The sequence below is a fragment of the Malaclemys terrapin genome, chromosome 9 (genome assembly GCF_027887155.1).
Source record: "Malaclemys terrapin pileata isolate rMalTer1 chromosome 9, rMalTer1.hap1, whole genome shotgun sequence".
Lineage (NCBI taxonomy): Eukaryota > Metazoa > Chordata > Testudines > Emydidae > Malaclemys > Malaclemys terrapin.
This window is the reverse complement of record NC_071513.1, coordinates 14,372,798-14,396,144: the sequence shown is the minus strand read 5'-3', so window position 1 is coordinate 14,396,144 and position 23,347 is coordinate 14,372,798. Positions and strand designations below refer to the sequence as shown.

At 41.6% G+C, this 23,347-nt stretch overlaps 1 protein-coding gene across 4 annotated transcripts in view; it reads right to left on the bottom strand.

Annotated features, from left to right (window-relative positions):
- GRIA3 (glutamate ionotropic receptor AMPA type subunit 3) overlaps positions 1–23,347 on the bottom strand; it is a 210,701-nt gene that overhangs the window by 92,790 nt on the left and 94,564 nt on the right. For all 4 annotated transcript variants that reach the window (XM_054039726.1, XM_054039725.1, XM_054039727.1 and 1 more), the window contains exons 5-6: positions 7,170–7,223; positions 4,965–5,126 (exon numbers count right to left, since the gene is read on the bottom strand). In XM_054039726.1, coding sequence (XP_053895701.1) covers positions 4,965–5,126; positions 7,170–7,223 — 216 coding nt within the window. The remainder of the gene's footprint in view (positions 1–4,964; positions 5,127–7,169; positions 7,224–23,347) is intronic.

Below are 23,347 nucleotides of genomic sequence, written 5' to 3'. Positions count from 1 at the left end.
TAAGCAACAAATGTCTTTAGGAGATGTGTCTGTATTTTTTCATATCCATTGATTCATCTGAAAACTCTACTTTGCTAGAGACTGGCCCAACCTCTGGACACCGAGATATTGATTTCTGGCTATGCACTGCTGATGAACGTAGGATTTAGACTACTTTGTGTGAACAGGATCAGAATTACATTTAACTACTATATATAGAGTTCCGTTGTAATCATATAAAATTGAATTTTGCAAACATCTGTAGGGCCTCATTTTGATGATGCTGCATCATTAGATCCCATCCTATCTCTACAATATTTGTATGTAAATGAGTGAGAAATATTGGACTTCCAAAAAGAATCTAGTGCATGTATGCGCATTCCGGAATGCTCACCTGCCTCCTTGTACTTAGCAAACCTTACTGCATGATCATTTAGACCCTCTTGCATCCCATTTGACTTACATTGTTGTGAAAACAAACAAATACTACCCAGGCACAAGTTGGAAAGATGAAATCCTGGATTTCAATAGCACTTTTAGCTGCTCTCCTACAGGACATGAGTAAATCATAATTGACTTCAGTGGCAGTTACTTCTATCCTGTAGGGGAGAATAAAACTCCAGGTGGCCACTACGTTGAAAAATGTTTTTGCTCTTATTGTGGGAGGCTGCCCATTTTGATAATAAACATGTAAAACATATGGTAACTTTTACAAAACTGGGAGGGGTGTGTGTGTTTATGCCGGCAGATCCAGGGAAACACACCTGATAAAAAAACCACACATACACCTCTACCCCGATATAACGCGACCCGATATAACACGAATTCGGATATAACACAGTAAAGCAATGGGGGGGGGGGGAGCTGCGCACTCCGGCAGATCAAAGCAAGCTAGATATAACGCGGTTTCACCTATAAGGCGGTAAGATATTTTGGCTCCCGAGGACAGTGTTATATCGGGGTAGAGGTGTAGCGTCCGGGAAAAGATTTTTTGTGCCAGCCATTCTTTCCAAGTTTTAAATTATGGTCCTGTTTATAAACACTTGACTGCCTTGTCCTTTTCATGGTGAGATCATCTTTACAGCTGTGATTAGCTGGATGCAGCTGCTTATTTCAATCCTTGTCTACCTCACCTTTTTTCCCTGTGGTTCTGGTATTGCAGTGTGCTCTCTCTCTCTAATACATTAACAAATATTACACGACACATTCCACATAACAATACAGAATCAAATATTTAAAAAAGATATTTTATTCTTGCATGAAAAAAATCTTGTAATAGCTTTCCAATCTAGCAAGACATAAAGCCTGCGTGATGATAATTTTTTTCAGTAGACTGGATCAATTGTCAGTAACCCTAATGCAGTCCCTTCCAAGTTATGCCAAAAGAGCTATCTAATTTTCTGCTTTATTCGAATTCTACTTACAAATGCATGAGCAGGCAAAGAAAAAAAGAGAGAGAGGGAGAGAAGGGAAAGGCTGATAAAATACAGAATAAATTAAACATCAGGGCTGTAATCTCTAGGCAATTTTATTCCCTAATCAAAAATATTGTACATCAATTTTTTAAGTATGCTTTTTGACTGATTGTGCAAGTTTCTATAATGAACAGCACATTTGTACAAAGGTAATGCAATCTCTGTGTTTTACCATACATCTAAGTTTATTTTTAAAGGATAGAGAATAACCTTCCCCCCCAATGTAAGTTGCTTTTAACTGGATTAAAATATGCTTAGGGTAACATCATATATTTCTGAGCTTTAAGCCTAGTATGATACTTCCCTTTACTCCTGTATCTTCTAGTAAGCTCCTCTAAAGTGACAGGTGCTCCTGGCTCTGTAATTAATAGGGGACATCAGGGTTAGCCCTGTTTTGTGGGACACTGGCTAACTCCCTCCCCATGGAGTCTTCAGTGGCAGTGTGGCTATGTAAGATAGAGGCATGCAGGGGGCCTTCATGATAGGTGAAATCCTGCCATTGGGGGTGTATCTTTGAGTAGTTTGGTGTCAGCTTGGAATGAAATGGTTAGATGGAGCTGGTAAAACAGCAGAGATCATTAGGTTTCTTAGGGAAGAAGTGTCCATTTCATTAATATAAAATGCAGTAAAGGAATAAGAAATTTCTTTCCTTATAAAAATTAAGGAGAAGACAGAAGAACAGCTTCAACTATGAGATGGCTGGTAGACAGGTTTAGCATCCTTCCTATAAGGTTAGTACAGGTGTGGGGATGAGCTTCCCCCAAGGAGATCTGCTTTGAAGTGACAGATTTTGAGGCCTCCTCTGTTGGTCCAATTGTGCTACATTGCACTGAATAAGTACTGATGGAACCATCCTCATCTGTTAGCCACTCACTCTTCTGGAACTGGAGGGCCTCCCTTTCAGTTATGTGAGTAGGCGCAGTAGAGGAGGCCTAACCATTGGAGGAGGAGGGAGAAGAGGAAGAGAAAGGGAGAAAGGAAGAGCATGATGATAACACTAAGTATTTTGTTTAGCCCTTTATGATCTCAAACATTGACTGATGAACCCTAACAAAACCCTCTGCTGGGGAGGTAAGGGAATATCATCACCTCCATTTTACAGATGGGGAAGAAAACTAAGACAGAGAAAATCAGGGAGGGGTATTAAAAGATTGTGATTCTGTTACTAGCACTACCCTTTTTAGTCTATTAGATGAGGGTGAGTTTTAGCACATCTAAGACATGCTGCATAGCTATGCCCTGGGACCTCCAGCAGTCTGTGTGGGGCTGTCTCCAGCTTACCCCACCTAGACCACTCTGCCAGGCCTGCTGACGGGACGTGGTAACATGGAGAGCGAAGGGGATCAATAGGTGACATGTCCAGAACTGCTGTACATGTTTAGGGAGGGAAATTGTGGATGGAGGTTTCCTGATACATCAGTAAAAAGGGTGAAAACTGTAATGTGCCCCAGCAGGTCTGTGGTAAAGGGGGAATCATTCTGATTCTTTGACAGCCCAAACTACCATAGCTATGGTTCCTAGTCATCATGAAGCAGGTTGCACTTCACATCCAAGTGGCACTGGAGTCTGAGTAGTCAACAACCCAGCAGCAAATATACCAGAGGAACTATAATGCTTTTTACTACCCCTCATGCTCTACTAGACCTTATTCAACAGGGTTCAATATCACCTCATCTAGCTTTGGAGACAAGTTGTTAAACTGAAGACACACCCCCTTACCCAGAGGCGTGCAATACAAGAACAAACAGAGATTCTGATAACCAAGCTGCATCTCCTGCATTCGTCACCTTTTATGCTCACTAACAATGCAGTGCTCAGCTGGAGGTCTACCTCTGGTTTTGACTGGCTTTGTATCTCAAAATCAATTTATTTGCCTGATATCCAGCAGTGCAAGTACAGCGGCACGGTCTGGTATGCCATACCAGCAAGATATTTACAGCCGGTACTGCGTACAATAAAGACACAGGAGGAGCCGGTGGCCCCACGCTGGCAGCTACTCCGGCGGCTGTACCGCCACCAGCCCCATCCACCCAGCCCTGTCCTCCGGCGGGGCTGCTGCTTACAGACGGAGGAGATGCAGCTGTGTGGAAGGGCAGGGGGCGGGGCTGGGGGCGGTAGAGCCGTGCCGGAGGAGCTGCCCAGCAGCCCCATGTTCTGCTCCTTTCCCCGCTGTGGTTCCGAAGTCTCCAGCGCAGCAGGAGGAGGACAGAGCCCCCCCTCAGGTAATTTGGGATGGTTCATGGGGAGGGGACGTGGAGAGTGTGGGGGCCCCGGGCTGTGGGTGGAGTGGGGAGGAATCACATGGAGGGTCACGTGGGGAGGTCATGTGCCCCCCCTTAGCTGGTGCTCCCCCGTACAGGTAAGACGTGGATTCCACTTGCACCACTGCTGGTATGACTAGGTGCAGAATAACCATGCATTTAGTGGGTAGCCTGCATTACATCTGTGAGAACTCTCTGATCTATGACAGCACTGCCTGTTCATGGCACATGCTTCTTTACTGAATGTTGTTTGTAGAGACTTTGCCAAGACAAAAATTACCTGCGCAGTGAAGAATTGGACGAAATGGTGTTATTGGGTTCTTTTGACAACCATGAAGAAGGATTTTATTGTAGAAGGTACCTGGGCAACTATTAAGACCACTTGTACATATACGAGATTCCACAGTAGAGCAATAGCAACAACTAAGGAATCTTAAACACAAATGGAGTCAAGTTAACAGCATCACACAAGTTGTGCGCTTGCTTGAGGAGTCAGCCATCAGTAAAGATGGGATGTTAAACAGTCCTTTACATAAGGCAAAAGGAAAATAAAAAAGACATGGCAAATGCTCATTGCAAATGTTCATTCCTGAAGAGAAACATCTCTCGCTGGGTGAGACATAATTGAAGATAAGTGTGTAGACGATGTAAAAACAGGCTCCTACCCACCTCAGCCTGTGCATAGAATATATTTATGTACAATCATACTCATGTTTATATTATGTGCCTCAACACAGCAGGTAAAAACATACAGAGACAATGGTTCGTAGAAGTCTAATAGCAAAAGCCTTAGCATGCATAACAATGTATTTCCTTATAAGGGCAACTGGCTGTATGGAGTTACTGGGGCTCCATTCCCTAATGGGAATATTGGGAGGGGCTCATGGTGGCCCCATCATGAGTCCAATCCTACATCATTCTGCAGCTGGAATTGCCCGGTGCTACGTAGTTTGGACCCAAATCTGTACTTCCATACAATAAAGGGATGTTTTCCAGTCCTCTCTAACTGAAGTCAGTGGCAGTGTTACGTGTGGAATGACTGCAGGATGGGGCTCTTTGCCTCGCAGAGTCCACCATTAAGTGTTGATTTCATGTTTCCAGCTAACCAACTCTCTCTCTTTTTGTCTTGCCGGGAGTGTTCTGACTCATTCTAAGCAGAGAAAATCATATACATATATATTTAAAAATGAATCAGATTTTTGCTAAACCACAATGCAAAAGGCTTCCATCAATGTCAATAAAAGTTTACCTTTAATGGAGAGTTCTTGGCTTCAGGGAACTCCCTTTCATCCAGTCTAATCCAGCGTTGTAGAAACTGTTGAACCATTGGGTTTTCATTGTTAACAATCTGGAATCCAGTAACATTGGCGCCTCCATGCATTACTCTCTCCAGCATAATATCTGTAAAACCCTGGAAGAATATGTGCAGAAAACAAGAACCAGTGTCATATGAAGTGTCTGCAACTTGGCTCGGTTTTAAAAACAAACATTCTGGTAAGATGCTATTTTTAAATCTTGGGCTAGTTTAGCACAAAAGAAACTGATGAAAGTTCCCTGCCGCTAGTAGAAGATACCCTATCTAGGGGACAATATCTTGCAACAGTAGATTGTAGTATTGGAATAAAATGGAATTTGGAAACACCTGGATTCCAGACGTTTGTGATGGAACACTGGCTTGTTCCAGTGTGGCAAAGTTTCCATGTGATCCAAAACATACCCAAAAGGGTACACAATAGTACACATAAAGCTCAGTAGAAGGGGACTGATTGGCATATGGGTTAATGAATTACTCAAATTCTTTTGTTAAAATATGTAGTGTCAGATCATAATTGGTATTTCATATACTGCATACTGGATAATCATGTGAAAGGACTCCATGGTTGTAAAACTAAACTAGCTCTTTATTAAGAGAACTATTTACAGAGATGCTACATCTGCAGGTAGCATTCTAGCCACGTGCATTCCCAATAGCTTCTCAGTGCTTCTTCCAAACTCTTTCCTTCTGCAACCTGTACTCCTCCCTCCAAGTTCCATACAGGGTGCTACAGCTGGTTCATGCATCTTCTGCATGTGTTAAAGATGGGGGGTAAAGGGGAAATGGGGTGCAAGGAGCCTCCTTGATGCTTCTGCTGAAGAGTTAGCCACTGTTAACACCCTTGAGGTGCGAACCACACCAAAAGAGATGGAGAACGTTGGGCCCTGGCTCCAATACCTCCTCTGCACCAGCCAGCAGAGAGGCAAATGCTTAACAGTATATGAAAGAGTGCCAGGAATCTCTGTGACTCAGCGGCATGATGCCCCTTGTTGGTCTCACTGCTGTGTTGTGGCGCAGCATGATCCTCACGCCAGACAGTGCAGTGTTAATTGTCACAATATTTACCTTAATGTTTCACTTTCAAGCCTTGTGGGCCTGATTCTCCACTGCCCTATGCCTCATATTGTCATTTACTCCTGTGCAAAGTGGATGTAGAAAGCAAGTTGATTGGGTAGCAGTTTGCAGTCACCTTGCAGAAATGTAAATGGCTATGCGTGGCACAAAGTAATAGCAATTTAAGCCCACTGTTCTTTGGTGTATGCAAAGTACACTGTAGTCAGTGTGAATAGGATCAGTTCCATAATGCACAATGACACATTTTAAAGCCACACAGTATTTATAAGGAAAATGGCATTTTAAAATTCATCTAACCTGCTTTAATCATACACAGAAAAAATGATTATAGAGACTCTTCTACAAAGTAGGATTACTAACTAGAAAGTGTGATATGACTTTAGAAGAACATTTTCCTCACACAGAAGCTAAAAATGACTCTTTCTGCAGGATCAACTACCTTATAACCCTTTTCTGCAGCATGTCTAGCTGATAGCTTTTCAAAAATATCAAAGAAATATCTGAAAAGTCAGTTATAGAGTGTGGAGAAGTGCATTTTTAATATGGATAAAAATATACCATTCTCCGCCTGGTCAATGAATATGTATAAAGTACCGTACTAACTCTGCAATGAGGTTCTACCTATATAAAGCCAATGAGTGGTTAAATAGTCTAGCCACTTTACTACGTGGAATTACAAATTTTAATTTGGCTCTTTATATCACTTGTATCATGTACAAATAAAATATAATTCTTTTTATAGTGATTAAATTTAAAATCTGTTATACAGAAGATTAGTATTATCTAGTGTGTTATTTAAGAGGATATAAATTAGTGGAGAACATATAATTGAATTATTATTTTTAAATTAGTAAAGGATACGAGCTTCTTAGACAAAACAAAGACTGTGTAATTGAGTAGAAATGACTATTACATACCAGTTCTATTATTTACTGAAGTCATTTCTAAAAATCCAGGCACTCCTTCATGCATTTCCTCCTTAGCTGATTAAAGTTGACACAACCTGTATAGAATATATTACCCTCTAAAACTTAGTTATACTTCTGCTGATGAAAAAGTTCTTACCAGGTTAGCTAGCATGTAGTGATAACCTCTGGAATGTTTACCAAGGATTACAACCTGTGTGTAGAAGAAATAACATGTATCACTTAATGTAAAAGAATGAGTCTCAACGAGCATAAGGAAAAAAACAAAAACAATGAACATTTTAGGAACACAGGACCCACTTCCATTCAAATTAATGACAAAATCTCATTGTCTTCATTGGAGGCTGAATTGGGCCTATATACTGTCCACTTAGGGTGACCAGATGTCCTGATTTTATAGGGACAGTCCCAATATTCAGGGCTTTGTCTTATATAGGCGCTATTACCTCCCACCCCGTCCTGATTTTTCACACTTGCTATCTGGTCACCCTATGCCCACAACTTGGTTTATTAATAATTCGTGCAACTGCGACCTAGCTCATGGCTACCTGAAGCTTTTGTGAGGACCTTCTGTGAAAGTTCCCCAACCAGCTCTGTCTCTATCAGCAATCTCCCCTTCATTGCAACTAACCCCTGCATCCAAGCAGGTAGGAATTCGCTGACCGAGTGGGGTGCAGAGTAGATGGGAATTGAAGAACCAACAGGTTACTACAGAGAATATAACTGAGAGCTCAAGAAAAGATGATGCCACAGTAGGATCATGTGGCCTATGTAGCCACATAAGACTCCAGTTCAAAATGCCCAGTAGGAACTGTCAGACATAAGGAAAGCAGAATTGGACTAATGGACTCCAGAGGCTTAACAGTAGCACAGACAACTCCTATCATAAATGGATAAGTATCTTGCTAACTGAACATGGGAAATCATTTTTTAACCAGCAGTTGTTTATGGATTCCAGTCTTAGAATGAATGATTTCACTTCTTAAAAGAAAAAAATTTCTCATAAGAAAATTTTATCAAAGAACTGTTCTTCTCTACATGATTTCAGCCAGCTTCATTTTATTAGCTTTCTTGGTGTTATTTCTTGCTAGAAGAGACAGGAACAATATTTGCCATCTGCTGTTTGAGTGACCACTAATCACACAAAGAGCCTGGTTGTGGGTTTTTTCAGTGCAGTCATTTTTGTGAGTAAACAGTGAGCACGTTCATATTTCCCTTGCCTGTATTATGCCCACCTCTGTGCTCAGACAAAAGCAAGCTGCTGCTGGTAGTCTGGAACCTCTGCAGTTGTTATAAAAGGACATGCTGGGTACCTTATTGGTGGGAAAGGGGAACACAGGTGTGAGAGAGAGGGATGGCAAGGCAGTTTTGCCAGCATCATCATCAACGCCCAGCATCAGTTACAATCAAGAAGGGAAACAGAAGAGAAAAGCAAAGACTGACAAAGGGGAAAGGAAAAGCCGTGCAGCCAAAGATGGCCCCCAAGAGCTCATGGATAGAGTGGTGGGAGGCTGTGGTTTGAGATGCTGTAGCAGCTGAGTTTTGCCAGTGAGGCGTAAGCGTCTCTCTTTCACCAGAGGAACATGCAAGGGCAAAGCCCTGCCATCACCAATGAGAGCCGGGCACACCCAGAGTACAATGTGGAATCCTAACTCTGGCAAAGTCACCTTGGCTATCATAGCATCCCCCCTGTCAAACTTTGGTATCAGCTTAATTATATCTGCTCAGTAAATAGGTAACACTCTATTCCCCCACACACTTAGTTGGCCCCTGTTTACTTTGCTCCTCGTTTGTGGAGTACATTAGGATACGTGAAACAATCCATCAGCTGACTTTGTGCTGATTAAACTCTACAAAATGTCACTGTCACAATTATACCACAGCAGGGCACAAATCAAACCAAGGGGCTTCCTGCTACATGTCTACATGTCTTTGGCAAAGCTGTTCCTGACATTTCAACATTGGGTGCCAACGTTATATTTAGGCACCTAAGTAAAGATGGCCCAATTTTCAGAGGTGCTGAGAACCCTCAGCTCCCACCGACTTCCACTGCAGTTGTGCAAGCACAGACAAGGCGAGAACTGGCCCTGTATGTCTAGGTCTGAATTCTGGTGATGCACAGGGGACAAAGAGGATGCAGCCGGATAAAAAAGCCCCATGCAGGCACCCCTATGTGCAAGTGGAGCAGTTTGGCAGACAGCTTGGTACACAAGAAAACAATAGGAAATGCACCATTAGCTGAGTGGTTGTGGTCTGTAGGGAAAAAAGGAGGGCGACTAGGTCCTACCCCTGTCTGGCAAGCATGTGTTCTATCATTAGCTGTACTCACAAGCCAGCCCTGATACCATTTGGCACATGCTGAGAAAGGAAGCAAAGCACTCCCCAGCTTCCGAGGTGCTGAACAATTTTTATAGTGGGGGTACTGAGAGCCATTGAACCAAACTGTAAACCCTGTATATAATGGAAACCCCTTCAAGCCAGGGTGTGTGGCAGCACCCCTAGTTCAAGCACCTATGCCCATGTTGAATCACCAGTAATAAAAATTGTGCAGGTTAGATTGTGATTTTGCAATTCCATCTGTGCAACCCCATTGTCTTCAAATTATAACCTCAGCATCAGCAGTGCAACCCCATAGTCTTCAGGAAGGATTTGATCCTGCAATTACAAGTCAGTTCATCCTGCTGATTATGCATGAGACAGGATAGAATCAAGCTCACTCTCCTTTAGCTTTGTTGTGCTAACAGGAGTAAAAAGTAGTCAACACTTATATTTGTCACTATACAAATTAGCTGTAACACTGACTACACACAGTGCACAGCTCTGTTGAGTAAGGTGCCACTTTTAAACATACACTTTTCAGAGTATACTCAACCTCTAAATGGAAATATCCAGCATGCCACATTATCACAACTCTCTGGCTTCTGTATGGGTGACAGATAAAGGATCCAGATGCCACACTCTAGAAGACATCTTTCCAAAAATGCCACTTATCTCCTTGATAAGCTCAACTGACATTTGAGTCGATGCCTTTGGATATACTGCTGGGCTGGTTACAATACTTGAATTATTAAATTCCCAGTTGCCTCTTTGGACTGCCTTGTCCTTAATAGAAGCCATTTCTTTTAACTTCCCATTTAATTCTGAGGAATTTGCATACTTCCAACAATTTGAAAATAAATTGCTAGACAGGTCCTCTTGAGAACTGTATATACGCTCTATTGATAGAAAACATCTGCTTGTCTATACTCACATTTGTTTTCTATGGAAATCTGCATGCTCCCCTTAGATGCATTTGGCATACATGCTATTTGCATACTAAATTCTCTGTGTGTTTGCATTTTACATTAACAGAGGTGATTTTACTTTTGAAAGGTTAGAGGCAAAGGATTTTACACTTGTAAATCAAGAGCAACATTCTTTGACATTTTATCCTTAGTAATAAGTGAGGCTTTCGTTTTTCTGACCAGAAATGTGCATATTTCTGAAGAGACAACACCATGACACTAAAAACAAATATTCTGCCTTTGAACTCATGCATGGGGTTTCCAGTGAAGTCAACAGGACTGTAGCAACTAGGAAACATAGTATGATGGAGCTGCAAAGCAGGGCACTACAACTCCCATCAGCCCCTTCCCCACTGCACTTCCCTTTCTCCCGGCCAGCAGACCTGAGGTCCATCTAGTCCAGTAGCTGTCTCCATTAATGGCCAGAAATAATTCCAATTGCCCTAAAAAAAACCGGCCAAACTGCTTAATTCAAGCCTTAGTTTACAAAACAGGTTCCAGAAGAAACCCTGCTAATATTTATATTCAAACATTACCCAAGCATGTCAGATTATAATTAGATATTAATAATGCTTTTAAAACTCAGCACATGTGCTAGCCTAACCCTAAACAAGCATATCCCATCCGCAAACATTACAGCAATTTGAATGAAGAGTTGCTGGATTAGCAAGCATAGCAGAACCAATCACCCACATCAATGTGGCTCCTAAGGGAGTAAAAGAATGGATAAAGCTTTTCATGAAGAAGGAAAGCAGGAGTATAACAAATAAATCTCATCAACTGCTGATATATTGTGGAGCTTATATAGGAAGGAGGATATTGAATACTGTCACTGAATAGAATGTTAGGATTACAGGACAAGGATTTCACTGAACTACATGGCTTTGGGATGTTTCACTTCCTAGACTTAATAATGCTTTGACCTTGAGTGAAAGGAAAGCATAGAAAATTTGATACTGAACAAAGGAGGAGGAGAGGGGGAAAAATTGGTTAGAAAAAGTCATGAATAATTAAAATTCTGATCCTACCTACTTTTATCTTGTAGGTAGAAAGACTATGTCAGGTTTAACATACTGTTGCAACAAAGGTTTGTTTTTTTTTAATTAACCCTTAAAATATGTCACCAGCTAATAAGCAGAAAAATCGAAAAGTGTCCTAATTAAAATGTCCTGGGCTTTAGAGTAAATGTCTTGAGCTATTGGGCAGGACCAGATGTTGTTTATGCTGAATGGAGTCTTGGATTATGTACCATTTTTGAGCGATTACATCAGCCTTGCAAGTTGCTAGTCACTCACTTGCCTGGGGTGAATAATTTTTTTCGAATGGGTACATAAAATACCATTTGTTTATAATTATCATCAATCATCATGGTAATAAGGAAGCAAGTAGAGGTTGTATCTGGGCCGGTAAATTTTCAGTGCAATTTTCAAAGGCTGAATACAGAGATTAGCTAAATTTGCTGTATTTATTCCATGTTGAATTGCTACAAAACCACTTGGCATTTCTCTAATATTAATGATGAAAAAAGCATGCTCTTATGATTATGTGGCTACACAAATCAACTAGATTTGAGAGAGTAGCATACTTCCAAAGAAAAAGCTCACCAAAAAGCCCCGACTTCCTTTTCAGGCAGGTGGTGCGCTTCCGACAGTACAATACATCCTGTCTAGATGGAATGTGATATACAGTGCAGCTTCCTGTGTTTCAGCATTAACAAATCATTTTGTGCAACAACCGTATTATTTAGAGATATGGAACTAAATGGGAATAGTGGAGCTGGAACCCCCATACTACAGGGAAGTTCACACCCAGAGCTGACCTTTACAGGCCTCTCTTGGGAATGGGTTGAACTGGAACAACATGGGGAGGATTCTGAGGAAGATCAGTGATCATTCTCAGAAAGAACATCTCTCTCAAATTGTCACTATCACGGTATGCACGTCTGGGAGTGCAGGAAGAAGATGGGGGCAGCAATGTCATTTTTTGTGTTAGCCTGAAACTGACTCTCTTACTCTTTGACTCAGTTATTACTGACTGGTTTTAAAATTACTTCTGATTTGGTCCAGACAATAGGTCACTATTAACCTATTCATTTTCTTCCTGAGGTTTCAAAGTTGGAGCTGGTGGGAGGAGAAAATCAATGACTCGGAGACCAATAAATTGTCAAGTAGGGAAGGGGTGGTGGTGAGGAGTGTGTCCTTAAACCATGGTAGAGGAGACGGAACAGAAGAGAAATTGCTGGTGTGGCATGGACCTGGTGAGAAACCAAAGTAGTGAGGAAGTAGAGGGAGGAGGTGAACATAAACAGTGGGGCAGAGCTAAGGAAAGAGGGGATGGGGGAAATCCGGAACCTGGAGTGGGAAGCAAAAGTGGCTTGGAGGGAATGGAGAAAGAAGAGGAAAATATGGAGAGGCAGGCAGGAGCAGCATAGGTGAGGGGGACCAATCAATACTTATTTTAAGTATTTTTTAAAAGCTAAATATCACTGTTTTGTTTTTATTTCAGAAGGCGAATGCCCCACAGGAGGAGGAGAGAATTTTTTTTGCTGTTGAGCTGGAGGGAATTATAGCAATGGTCAAAATCCTTTCCAATTATACAGTAAAATATATTTAATCAGCACCTCTCTTTCAGCAATAAGGCAAAGGACTACATAGGCATGAGCCCTCCTTTCTCTCCTAGAGGTTGTCCAGCCATGTTATGGATGAGGCAAAAAGGTAGAGCAATGAAAGGAAGCTTCCATTGCAGATGTTGTATTCACTGAAGAAAATACATCAGTTCTGGAAAATCTTCTAGAATTATTACAGTTCTCATGGGCTTGGTGAATCCCAACCCACCCAGTCGGCTGTGTCAATTAAGAGGATACAATTATGTTATTACCTAGATGAAAACATGTGGTGGCCCAGACAGTGGTGAAAGGCAAAGTACAAAGTCTGATTAATACTTGTTTGGGTTTCGTCTTCCATTCTAGTTACTTGAATCCATCTCAATCTAGTCAGTCCATCATGTTTAACAACATTATTTATCTATCTTTGCTTTGAAAAAGTTGAAAACTAAATTCAGGCCATATGAGTGTAGAAATCTGTTGCTTTTTTGTTAGACTGACTGAGCTAAAGGTCATAATCCAGATATTTATGAGACTGTTGTATCTTTCCATCAGATAAAACACTGGAGATGACTGGCAGTGTTGCTATAAAAGGCGGCCTACAGATTTTTCCTATGGTTTTCATAAGTGACATCTCACAGAAGTATGCCACTTAAATGGAATAACAGCAAAAGATGGGACTTACTGTAATGTATCTTTCCATTTCTACTATACCAGGGAATGATGAGGCTGTTTTAACTCTTGTACTGTTACTCTGATGTTAAAAAAGGGGGAGGATACCCAGATTTTAAAATGTTGTAAATAGGAGTCTTGGTGTCAAACAGTTTTTATTTTGAAAGGGCTTAATATTGAGATAATACTTAACATGAAGTTATGCATTTAGTGATTTGGGCCCCAATCCTGCAAAGATTTACACACATGTTTAACTTAAAACATGTGAGTATTCCCACTGACTTAAGCACATGTCTAAGTCTTTGAGGATTGGGGCACTGGTACCTAAGTTGCGGCAGTAGCAATCCCCCATCCCCTGCTTTGGAAATATTTAATGGTAGCACTGCACCAGTAACTGATGTAATAACTAGAAGCACGTGTATGGCACTTTTCGTTTTCACAGCACTATGCAAATGTGAATGACATGGTCTGATGTTTTTCAACAGCAAAACAAACAAACAATATGGGCCAAATTTTCCACAGGATGGCAAGCGGCCAACCTTGAGGTGGCAGGGACTCTCAGCCATATCAGATGTCATATTAAATGCACTCAGCAGAGATCTCTAAGTCTGGCAGTTCTGTTTGAACAGTACAGCTGATTTTACATCTGACTCCACATACAGCAGGTCAATAAACCAAATAAGCTATGGGGCACCCAACCCTACTCTTGTCTCCTCAGGTCTGGCTATGGTACAGATCTTTTGAGCACCAAATGGACTGAGCCTCATTCATATACTCAGGCTGGAATCCGAGTGACATATTTGTGATCCAGGAGAATTTTCTCCATCAGGGCTGATTGACTAGGGTTTTCCTCCCTTACTTTGGAGCTTTTGACAGTGATCATCTGGTGGGATATTAATATTTATAGGCACGCTAAAGGGGGGAGACCACGTCATTCTTCAAGAGGGCTGAAAACAGCTTGAGATGTTAGGGAGTTTCCTGTAGCTACTGAGTCTGGCAAGACTTAGAGACACTCTGGACATAAGTGAGATTGTGTTTATGACATCTCAGCTTGTTAAGACTGAGTCTTTTCTTAGAGATGTTGGTTGTCTTAGTCGCCTTTCTTAAAGCTCAGATCTTGGTTTGGGTGCATGCTGGTTTGTATTGCTTGTGCTGGAAGGATTTCGGGTGTGAAGATGACTATAAGTACAGTATGTCTGTGATGGGGTGTATCTACCTCACACTGACCCAGCTGGGATTAACCTCACACTGTGGGCCAATGAAGCCATGCCCCCTCACCCTACTGGGCATGCTCAACCTGGAGACAGATATAAAAGGGAGTGGCCCAGCTCAGTTTGGGCTGGAGGAGGGGGAGGGCAGATGTGAGCTGCAGGCTCCTGCCAGGGACTAGCTGGAGCTGTGGACCATGGAGGCCAAGCCAGTGAGATCGACAACAGAATCCCTGCTGATGCCAGAGGATAAGGAGTGAGCTGAAAGGCCGACACCCCCTGGAGAACTGACAGAGCAGGAACCAAGGGGGACGGGGAAAGGGACGGATAGCTCAGTGGTTTGAGCATTGGCCTGCTAAACCCAGGGTTGTGAGTTCAATCCTTGAGGGGGCCATTTAGGGATCTGGGGCAAAAATCTGTCTGTGGATTGGTCCTGCTTTGAGCAGGTGGTTGGACTAGATGACCTCCTGAGGTCCCTTCCAACCCTGATATTCTTTGATTCTATTAAGGATAGGAAGTGACCCAGGAATGTGACTGTTAAAATAGGAAACCCAACTGAATCACTGATTACAGGTTTCACAGGGCCATGGGTCAGGACCTGGTGGAGAAGGGTGGATCTGGGTCACCCTATCCTGTCCCACACCCACCACAGGATGTGGGTGCTGCTCAAGGACTCTGGCCGCTAGGCCCCACTGCCCTGCTAGGACAGCCATATCTACTGTAGCCACTTGAGCCATAACCCCTTATTTGTCCCATGTGACCTGATCCTTGGTGATGGGGTATATCTATCTGGCAACAGTGCCCCGTATATGAAGTTGATTTTACCTGGTATTGGATTGACTGGTTGAGGAGTTGTGGCTTGTGAGGCAACACCGGCAGGGGTCGGCAACGTTTGGCACGCGGCTCGCCAGGGTAAGCACCCTGGCGGCCCGGGCCAGTTTATTTACCTGCTGACGTGGCAGGTTCGGCCGATGACCGATCGCAGCCCCCACTGGCCGTGGTTACCTGTGTGAGCAGGTAAATAAACTGGCCCGGCCCGCCAGGGTGCTTACCCTGGCGAGCCGTGTGCCAAACGTTGCCGACCCCTGGTCTAGGGCATGGAATTATTCCTCTCTGGGCTTCAGAGAAAACAGGGCCTCAGGGACTATTGAGATAATGATTCAGTATATCACTTCAATACAAGCTGCAATCGAGGTCCTCTAAACCAAGTCCAAGTACGTAAGATCAAATGTTCAGCTTGTCTTGAGGTCATCTGCAGTGTGCCTTATCTAGCTGAGTGTCTAAGGCTGAAGAAAGGGGGCAACTGAAAAAGCCCTTCTCAAGCTGAAACATGGCCACTTATGCCACCCTATTTTTATACATATTTTATATGCCTGCTGCTGATGCTTTGTAAGAGCTGTCTGTGTTTCATCTCCCGCAGTGGACAGTCTAATCTTAAGAAAGATCTATTAATCTTCTACATCATTATCATACATACAAAGGGCAAATAATCTAGGGGAATAGTATGTGACATCCAAGGTATAATCTTTATTTAATATATTATTCAATTTATTTTGCATAGGTCACTTCTCAGCATCCAGCTAGTAGTACAACAAGCGGGAAGAGCGCAGAAGATGAAAAGCCCTTGTAAAATGGGAAACTTCTTCCCTTGAGGTGAAAATGATTTAACTATCAAACCAGGAATCAGTGCTTGCTTCTATCAAATGCAGGAGGAGCCACTTCGTTACGTCACCAGAGTAATTTCATTACTTGAAATTGCAGTACCCATTCCCCCAACATTATCTAAAGCACAAATATGTTTTGGTGGCAAGATCAAGCTCCCATCAAGTGCTCTGAATACTTATTCCATGCTGAATTACCCCTGACCAAATATCCCCATAATATCAATTTTTGCCAATATCATATAAGGCCTGTGTTGGTCTTTCTGTCACTCCATGTTCACGGTCACCACAAGATTAATTTCCAAAAGAGAGCAGTACAGGGTTGCAGCATTTTGTGGCAATGAAAGGCATGCCACAACTAGCAATGACATGTCACAACTGAAATGTGATATGTGACATGCCTTTGATTTCACTAAAATGAACCCCCCTTCACATTCCACAGAAGCAGCTTCCATCGTGTGTTCTGTCCTCTCATACCGGGAGTCAGATAGTGATCCCAACACTGCTGGCAATTTATTACCCTGTTAATGGGGAGCAGAATCTAGCCTCCAGGGATTCTGATACTGTTAAATAAGGTAAACAATATTTTCAGTTTGTATTAGTGAGTAGTACTCCATTATACTTGGGTTAAATATTCAACGAAGACTGTATTCAAATATTTAAGTGATGATTCCAAACATATAGTTTGACACAGATGAAAAATAACTGCATAGCTGGATGAGTATAATCCATCCGCTGTTTCATTGATTTAGTGTCCTCTACGGAGTGTCACAAATGTACGCTCTGCCCTGTCCCTGATTGCCAGATTTTGTATTTTCATACAATATACGAGGTAGTGGAAAGTAGCATAAAAATCCATGCACTCATTCATCTATGTCCTCATGTGTCTATGGATTTTGCTTGCTCACTTCTGCTGCCTCACATGCACTTGTTATTCCACCTCAAAATTTGAAGCCTGCCTTTTTAATCAGGTATTATATGAAGAGCTGTCGTTGTGGGTGTCAAACCCTTTCTCCTTTAGTGGGATGTAACATCACAGATAGAAGTCATAGGGATCTGGTGAGCCCCTCCTTCTGAAGGATGGCTCATGTATTAAGCATGGAGCCTCTAGAGGATATAACTTGTTCCAATGTTGTTATTATCTATTTATACACACACACACACACACACACACACACACACACACACACACACACACACACACACACACACCATGTTCACATCAGAGGGGCAGAATTGGTCCCTTACTGAATTGGAAATTTTAGCATTTGCTTATAAAAGACACACTGTTGCGGCATGAATAAAAAATTTTCATCTCCCAGTCAGGTGATGGCTAGGCATTATGGTCTTCTTAGGTCAGCACTAGGAACATATGAAAGCACTATTGCTTCCCCCCCTCCATTCTTTCCTTCTAATAGTTCCTCTCTCTGTAAACAAGTCAGTGTTTCCTGATTGAAGGCCATGCAATGGAAGGTGCATTTACTATCTGGATATGTATTTATACTTGGTGCTTTTTAGAAAAAAAAATCACCATCGAACACATAGGTTTTGAGGGCACAATATTCTTCCCCATTTTCTTACAATTTGATGTGTGTAAGGAATTTATTTATTTATTGTGCTCTAAAACAGTCTCCCCAAACCTGTTTATGTTCCACTTCCTTCTTTTTGGGAGTTAACAGTATAACCTGTTTATCCAAACTGACTGTATTCATATTGTTAAAGGACACATGCTACCTCAAAAGCCTCAGGGACCTTGAGGACACTGAGATGAAAAGATTTACAATCCATAGTAACTGACATTCATAATCACAATAGTTTACTCTTCAAGCCAAACAAAATTCATTAAACCACCTCTCCTTTAAATCAAGGGCTTTCTTTGTCTAGACAGATGAGAACAGAAAATAATAGAGTTGTACCTCTCAGCACTGCATCTATCTCCACAGGCCATGTCCTTCTGAACAAACACCTTGATGCCAAAATCAATCAAAAACAGCAACTACTCTTCACCATTCAAAGCCATTCCACTCAAACCAAGATCAGAAGCAGAAGTTTGTTACAATGTATGACAACGCCTTACTAGGAAATAGAAAGGATAAACAAAAGGGTAGGCACATAGTACTTGTTGGGGAGACATCTTTGTCCCTTATCCTGCAAAGGGATTCCCAAGAGTAGAACCTTACTCCCACGGGGGGGTTCCACTAAAGACAAATGCAAGTGTACTATAGCTACTGTATGTGTGTTTTACTGTCTTTTTTTTTAAATGGCGAATTCCTCTTTAACTTTACAAGAGCAAATAATGAATTCAATAACATGCCAATTGTATTATGGAGGAGCTCTGGCAACTCCACAGTTATGCTTACATTGAATTTTCCACTTCAGCTAGGGTGTAAATCCCTTAATTAAACACGCTCATTTGCAGCAGTTATTCTCAAACATGGACTATTTCAGGAAGAGGACACGCTTTAATTTCCTAGGTGCTTCTTATGCTGATTGGATCCTTCTTTGGAGAATTCTAATAGATTGAAAATCCACTCCCTTTTAAAATTTTCCCAGAGATTCTCATGTGTTCTCAGTCCTCTGTAACCTCGCAGTCTCAAAAGTCAAACTTAAAATTTCATGCAGGGCTCGAGCCTACAGAAAAGCACAGCCCAGAATAACGTCGGGGGGAAATTTCAAACAGCCCTACATTATTTAGCTTGTTCGCCATAACTGTTTTATTCTTCATTTTGAAGGCTGACAGAACACTACAGCTTTGCAGAGGACATTTGTTCTTTGACGCTGCCTCCCTTGCTCACTAGCTCTCCTGCTCAGCTTCCTTTTTTTTCCCCATGGTTACAACCTTTATTGGCCTAGAGACGAGTGGATGGTCCACTGGTTAAGGGTGCTAGCCTGAGACTCGAAGGACTGAATTCCCTGCTCAGCCACAGGCTTCCTATGTGCATGTCATTTAGTTTCTCTGTGCCTCAGTTCCCCATCTGTAAAATGGGGATAATAGTACTATCATATTTCACAGGGTGTTGGGAGTATGAATACATTAAAGTTTGTGAGGTGCTTTGATATGGAGAAAGGCAGAATCTGGCCTGAGAGTTATAGGGCATGGCCTACAAAGAGAGATTGAAAGACTTAGATATGGACAATTTAGAAGTTTACCTTTATATCTGTAGAACAGAGGGTAGAATTTAGCCCTATTAGACTTCGTGCAGGAGAAGTCTCATGGAACTAAATCATGCCACTACTTTCCAGTCTCCCCCTGAAGTTTTGATACTTTGTGGAACCAATTAATCAAAAAGTATGGTGAGATGATAATATGCATTGCAAACCCCTGAGAATCTCTGAAAACAGAGCCACAGTGCAAGTACTTCTCTTTAACCCCACACAAGGCAACATTCTGCTAAAGAGGAAGTGGATTGTACTAACCATAGCTATTGTGCTACACAAAGACATTGTCATGCACGACCCAAAGAGAAGGACCACTGCCCATTCTTGGTAACAGTGAGCGCTGCAGTCTTGGCTACTTTAAGCCCAGTTCCCATATGTTGCAATATATTCAAAGCTTAAGGGGACCTAATTCTCCCCCCATTTGCCTCACTCCGACACTGGTGTAACTTCACTAAAATTTCAGTTTTCTATTTAAAGGATGGCACAAATCACTTAATTAAATATGATCATTAACAGAAACCATTCTCAAACGTGGACTACTTCAAGGAGGAAGACAATCTTCAGTTGGTTTTGGTACTATTCAGACCCTTTAAAGCCTTCTCTGCAGAATTCTAATAGATTTAAAATAACTCCTAAAGATTCCAGCTGTTTTATATTGCTGTACATTTGATGAGAAGTTTATCCAAAATGTTTAAGTCATATGTTTAAAGTCAATTGTCCGTACGGGTAAAATGTCCCTAGTGCATGCACATACACACAAAATCTTTTCAGGAGAGATATAAAATACCAAAGAGACGTACATCTAATTTATTTCCCCTCTTCATTGCATGCTATCTTCCTATTGTTGGGAGATTAACTCTAAAATACTTTTGCATCCCATCTGTATTTCACAGCAATCACTGTAATCATAGCAGTAGCTCTAAGATTTGAACTGGAGTCCTTGAAAACACAGAACTCTGCTTATATAAAGCATTACTGCATTCAGAAACCATGTCAGCCTTACTCCAGACTATTATTTGGATATAACCCAGAAGTGTCGCAGTAATTTAGTCCCAATGCTCACATAAGAATCTTTTTAAAAGGAGTTTGTACTGCAGAGAATTGCCTTCAAGCAGACTGAAAAATACTGAGCCACAGCCATCTTTTCTTCCTTTTAACATTTACTTTTTTTAGATCTTATGAAATTAAAAAAAAAAATACATTGCAACCTCTGAGAGGAAAGCCAGGGTTTTTTCATAGAACTTCACTATAGAGATTAACAACAACTGGAATTAAATGCAATTTGCTCATTTCAATGCATTGAAACAGTTGAGAGGTTCATTGTGCTTCACTATAAAGAGAGCTCTGCAGTATCTGAGTTCTCTGTATAACTGTGCATAAAACCTGAACCAGGAGAAATTATGAAGATTTAATTCATTTTTGTTAGACTTCTATACTGCAGTGTAGCCATTTTTACTGGTATGAGGTAGTAACAGTTACAGCCATGTTTTTCTTTAACAACTTTAAGGTTACTTGCGATTTCCCAGGAGATAAGGAATGCTGGGTATTTTTAAGGGATCGTGTATTGTATATTGATAATATCTTTGTTTGTTATTATATTTTGGCAGAACCAGATTCCAACAGCAAATATTTAAACATGTTTACAAACCCTGACAAAGTGGGTCATGCATGTAACACTATAGGCCTATTTTTCCTCAGGTAGTATATCGTTTCCTTTTAAATTGTTGTGCCATTTTCATTCTCAAAATTTGTTGAGCAAGCTGGTTGCTGAGCAATCGACTAGTCACATGGTCTTGTCCATAGAACTTGCATGAATGGAGGAACATTTAGGTGAGGACATAAAGGGTTAAACCAGTATAAACAAGGAGCCACGCCAATGAAGCTAATGGATTCCACTGGTGTAAAATTGCGGCAAGTGAGAAGAGACTCACGCTGAAAGGAGATAAATGTAGATAGACTAAGGATGATTGGTTTGCAATGGGATAGTACTTAACTACTTTGGGGCCTGATCCAAAGCCCTTTGAAGTCAACTGAAAGACCTCCCTGAAGGCCTTACGATTTACACTGTGCTGTTATAATGTTCCAGGGAACTCACACAGGAACATCAGGATGTAAGTGGGACTTTGAACAGCACTGCAGGTGCCTGTTCCCACCCTCTCTGACACTTTGCACAGCAGTAATGCAATTAGTTCTGACTTGGCCAGCACTGAGGAGAGACGTAAGTTCTTGTGCAGCTTTGTGCCTATTGAGTTAGGGTCTCCCCCCACTCATAAATGAGATCACAAGCATACCAGCACCATTATGCTGTCACTGGTTATATGTATTGTCTGTTTGCACAAGAGTATTATACTATTCCTATTCTAATATAGCTAATGTCATTCTGAGGTGTATGAACAAGCGTGTCTTATGTAAGATAATTATGTAATTGTCCCACTCTACTCGGCACTCAGCTGGAGGACTGTGTCCAGTTCTGGGAGCAAAACTTTAAGAGAGCTGTGGACATATTGGAGAGAATCCAGAGGAAAGGTTAAGAAAAAGTGAACATTTTTAGTCTTGAGAATAGAAGACTGAGGAGGGACCTGATAACAGTATACAGATACATTAAGGGCTATTATAAAAGGGATGGTGATTGATCGTTCTCCATGTCCACTGAAGGCAGAATAAAAAGTAGCCAGTTTAATCTGCAGCAAGGGAGAGTTAACATAGGTTAGATATTAGGAAAAACTTTTGAACTATAAGGATAGTTAAGCACAGGAAGAAGCTTCCAAGGGATGTTGAGGGATCCCCATCACTGGAGGTTTTTAAAACCAGGCTTAGACAAACACCTGTCAGGGATGGTCTAGGTGTACCTGATCCTGCCTCAGCACAGGGGGCTGACTCGATGATCTCTTGAGGTCCCTTCCAGTCCTACATTTCTATGATTTTTGATATTATGTTTCCTTCCTCTCCCTGCAGGTGGTTCAACAGAGTTGTCTTGATAATGGTTGCCTAGGAAACTAATTAAGGAGAGACTTGGTTGGAAATGGAGTTGCAAGCATTAAACTCTATTTGAGAGACAGATGCAGAAATTAAGGTAATGCCTGAAAAGATGAAAGGATTTATCCTTTATTTTGGGAAGAAGAAAGAACTACACTAAATGTTTGGACTGTAACAAAGCAGCTTTTCATGCAGCACTGATTTTTAAAGGCTAAGAAAAGAGAAGTGGTGATACTGAGGAAGAGATTTAAAACCCAGGCTCTGTTTCGAGGTGGTACATGTGATGTGGAAAAGGTTCCCAGAGCAGTTAGAGATGGTTAGATGGTCAAACGGGTTGGTACAAATAAGATTGAATAGACAGGCTTTTAAGCAAGCTCCAACCAATTAACATGCTGTATGTGTGTTTTCTATTGTGTCATATATATCTTAAAAGCATTTTGTGTGAGTTTTGTTTGTGAAAGGTGCCAGCTTGGCACTCAAGTCTTCTGTCTACCTTTAGAACAGGTACAGCTGAGAAGCATCAAGTTCCCACACACTGCCCTACTAATATACATCAGGTCTGACCACATCAAACAGTGAAAGGATACCTCAGTAGCAAAGGGGCCCATTTGACCTTTTGCCTGTCTACTGAGATTCCAACAAGGGTAACAATTAGTAGAAGTGGTTTATATAATGTGAACACTGTTTAAATAATGAAAGGGGCACAAAGATTTTTTGGCCATCCTTGGTAAGAGTAACCAAGCAGGAACACAAGA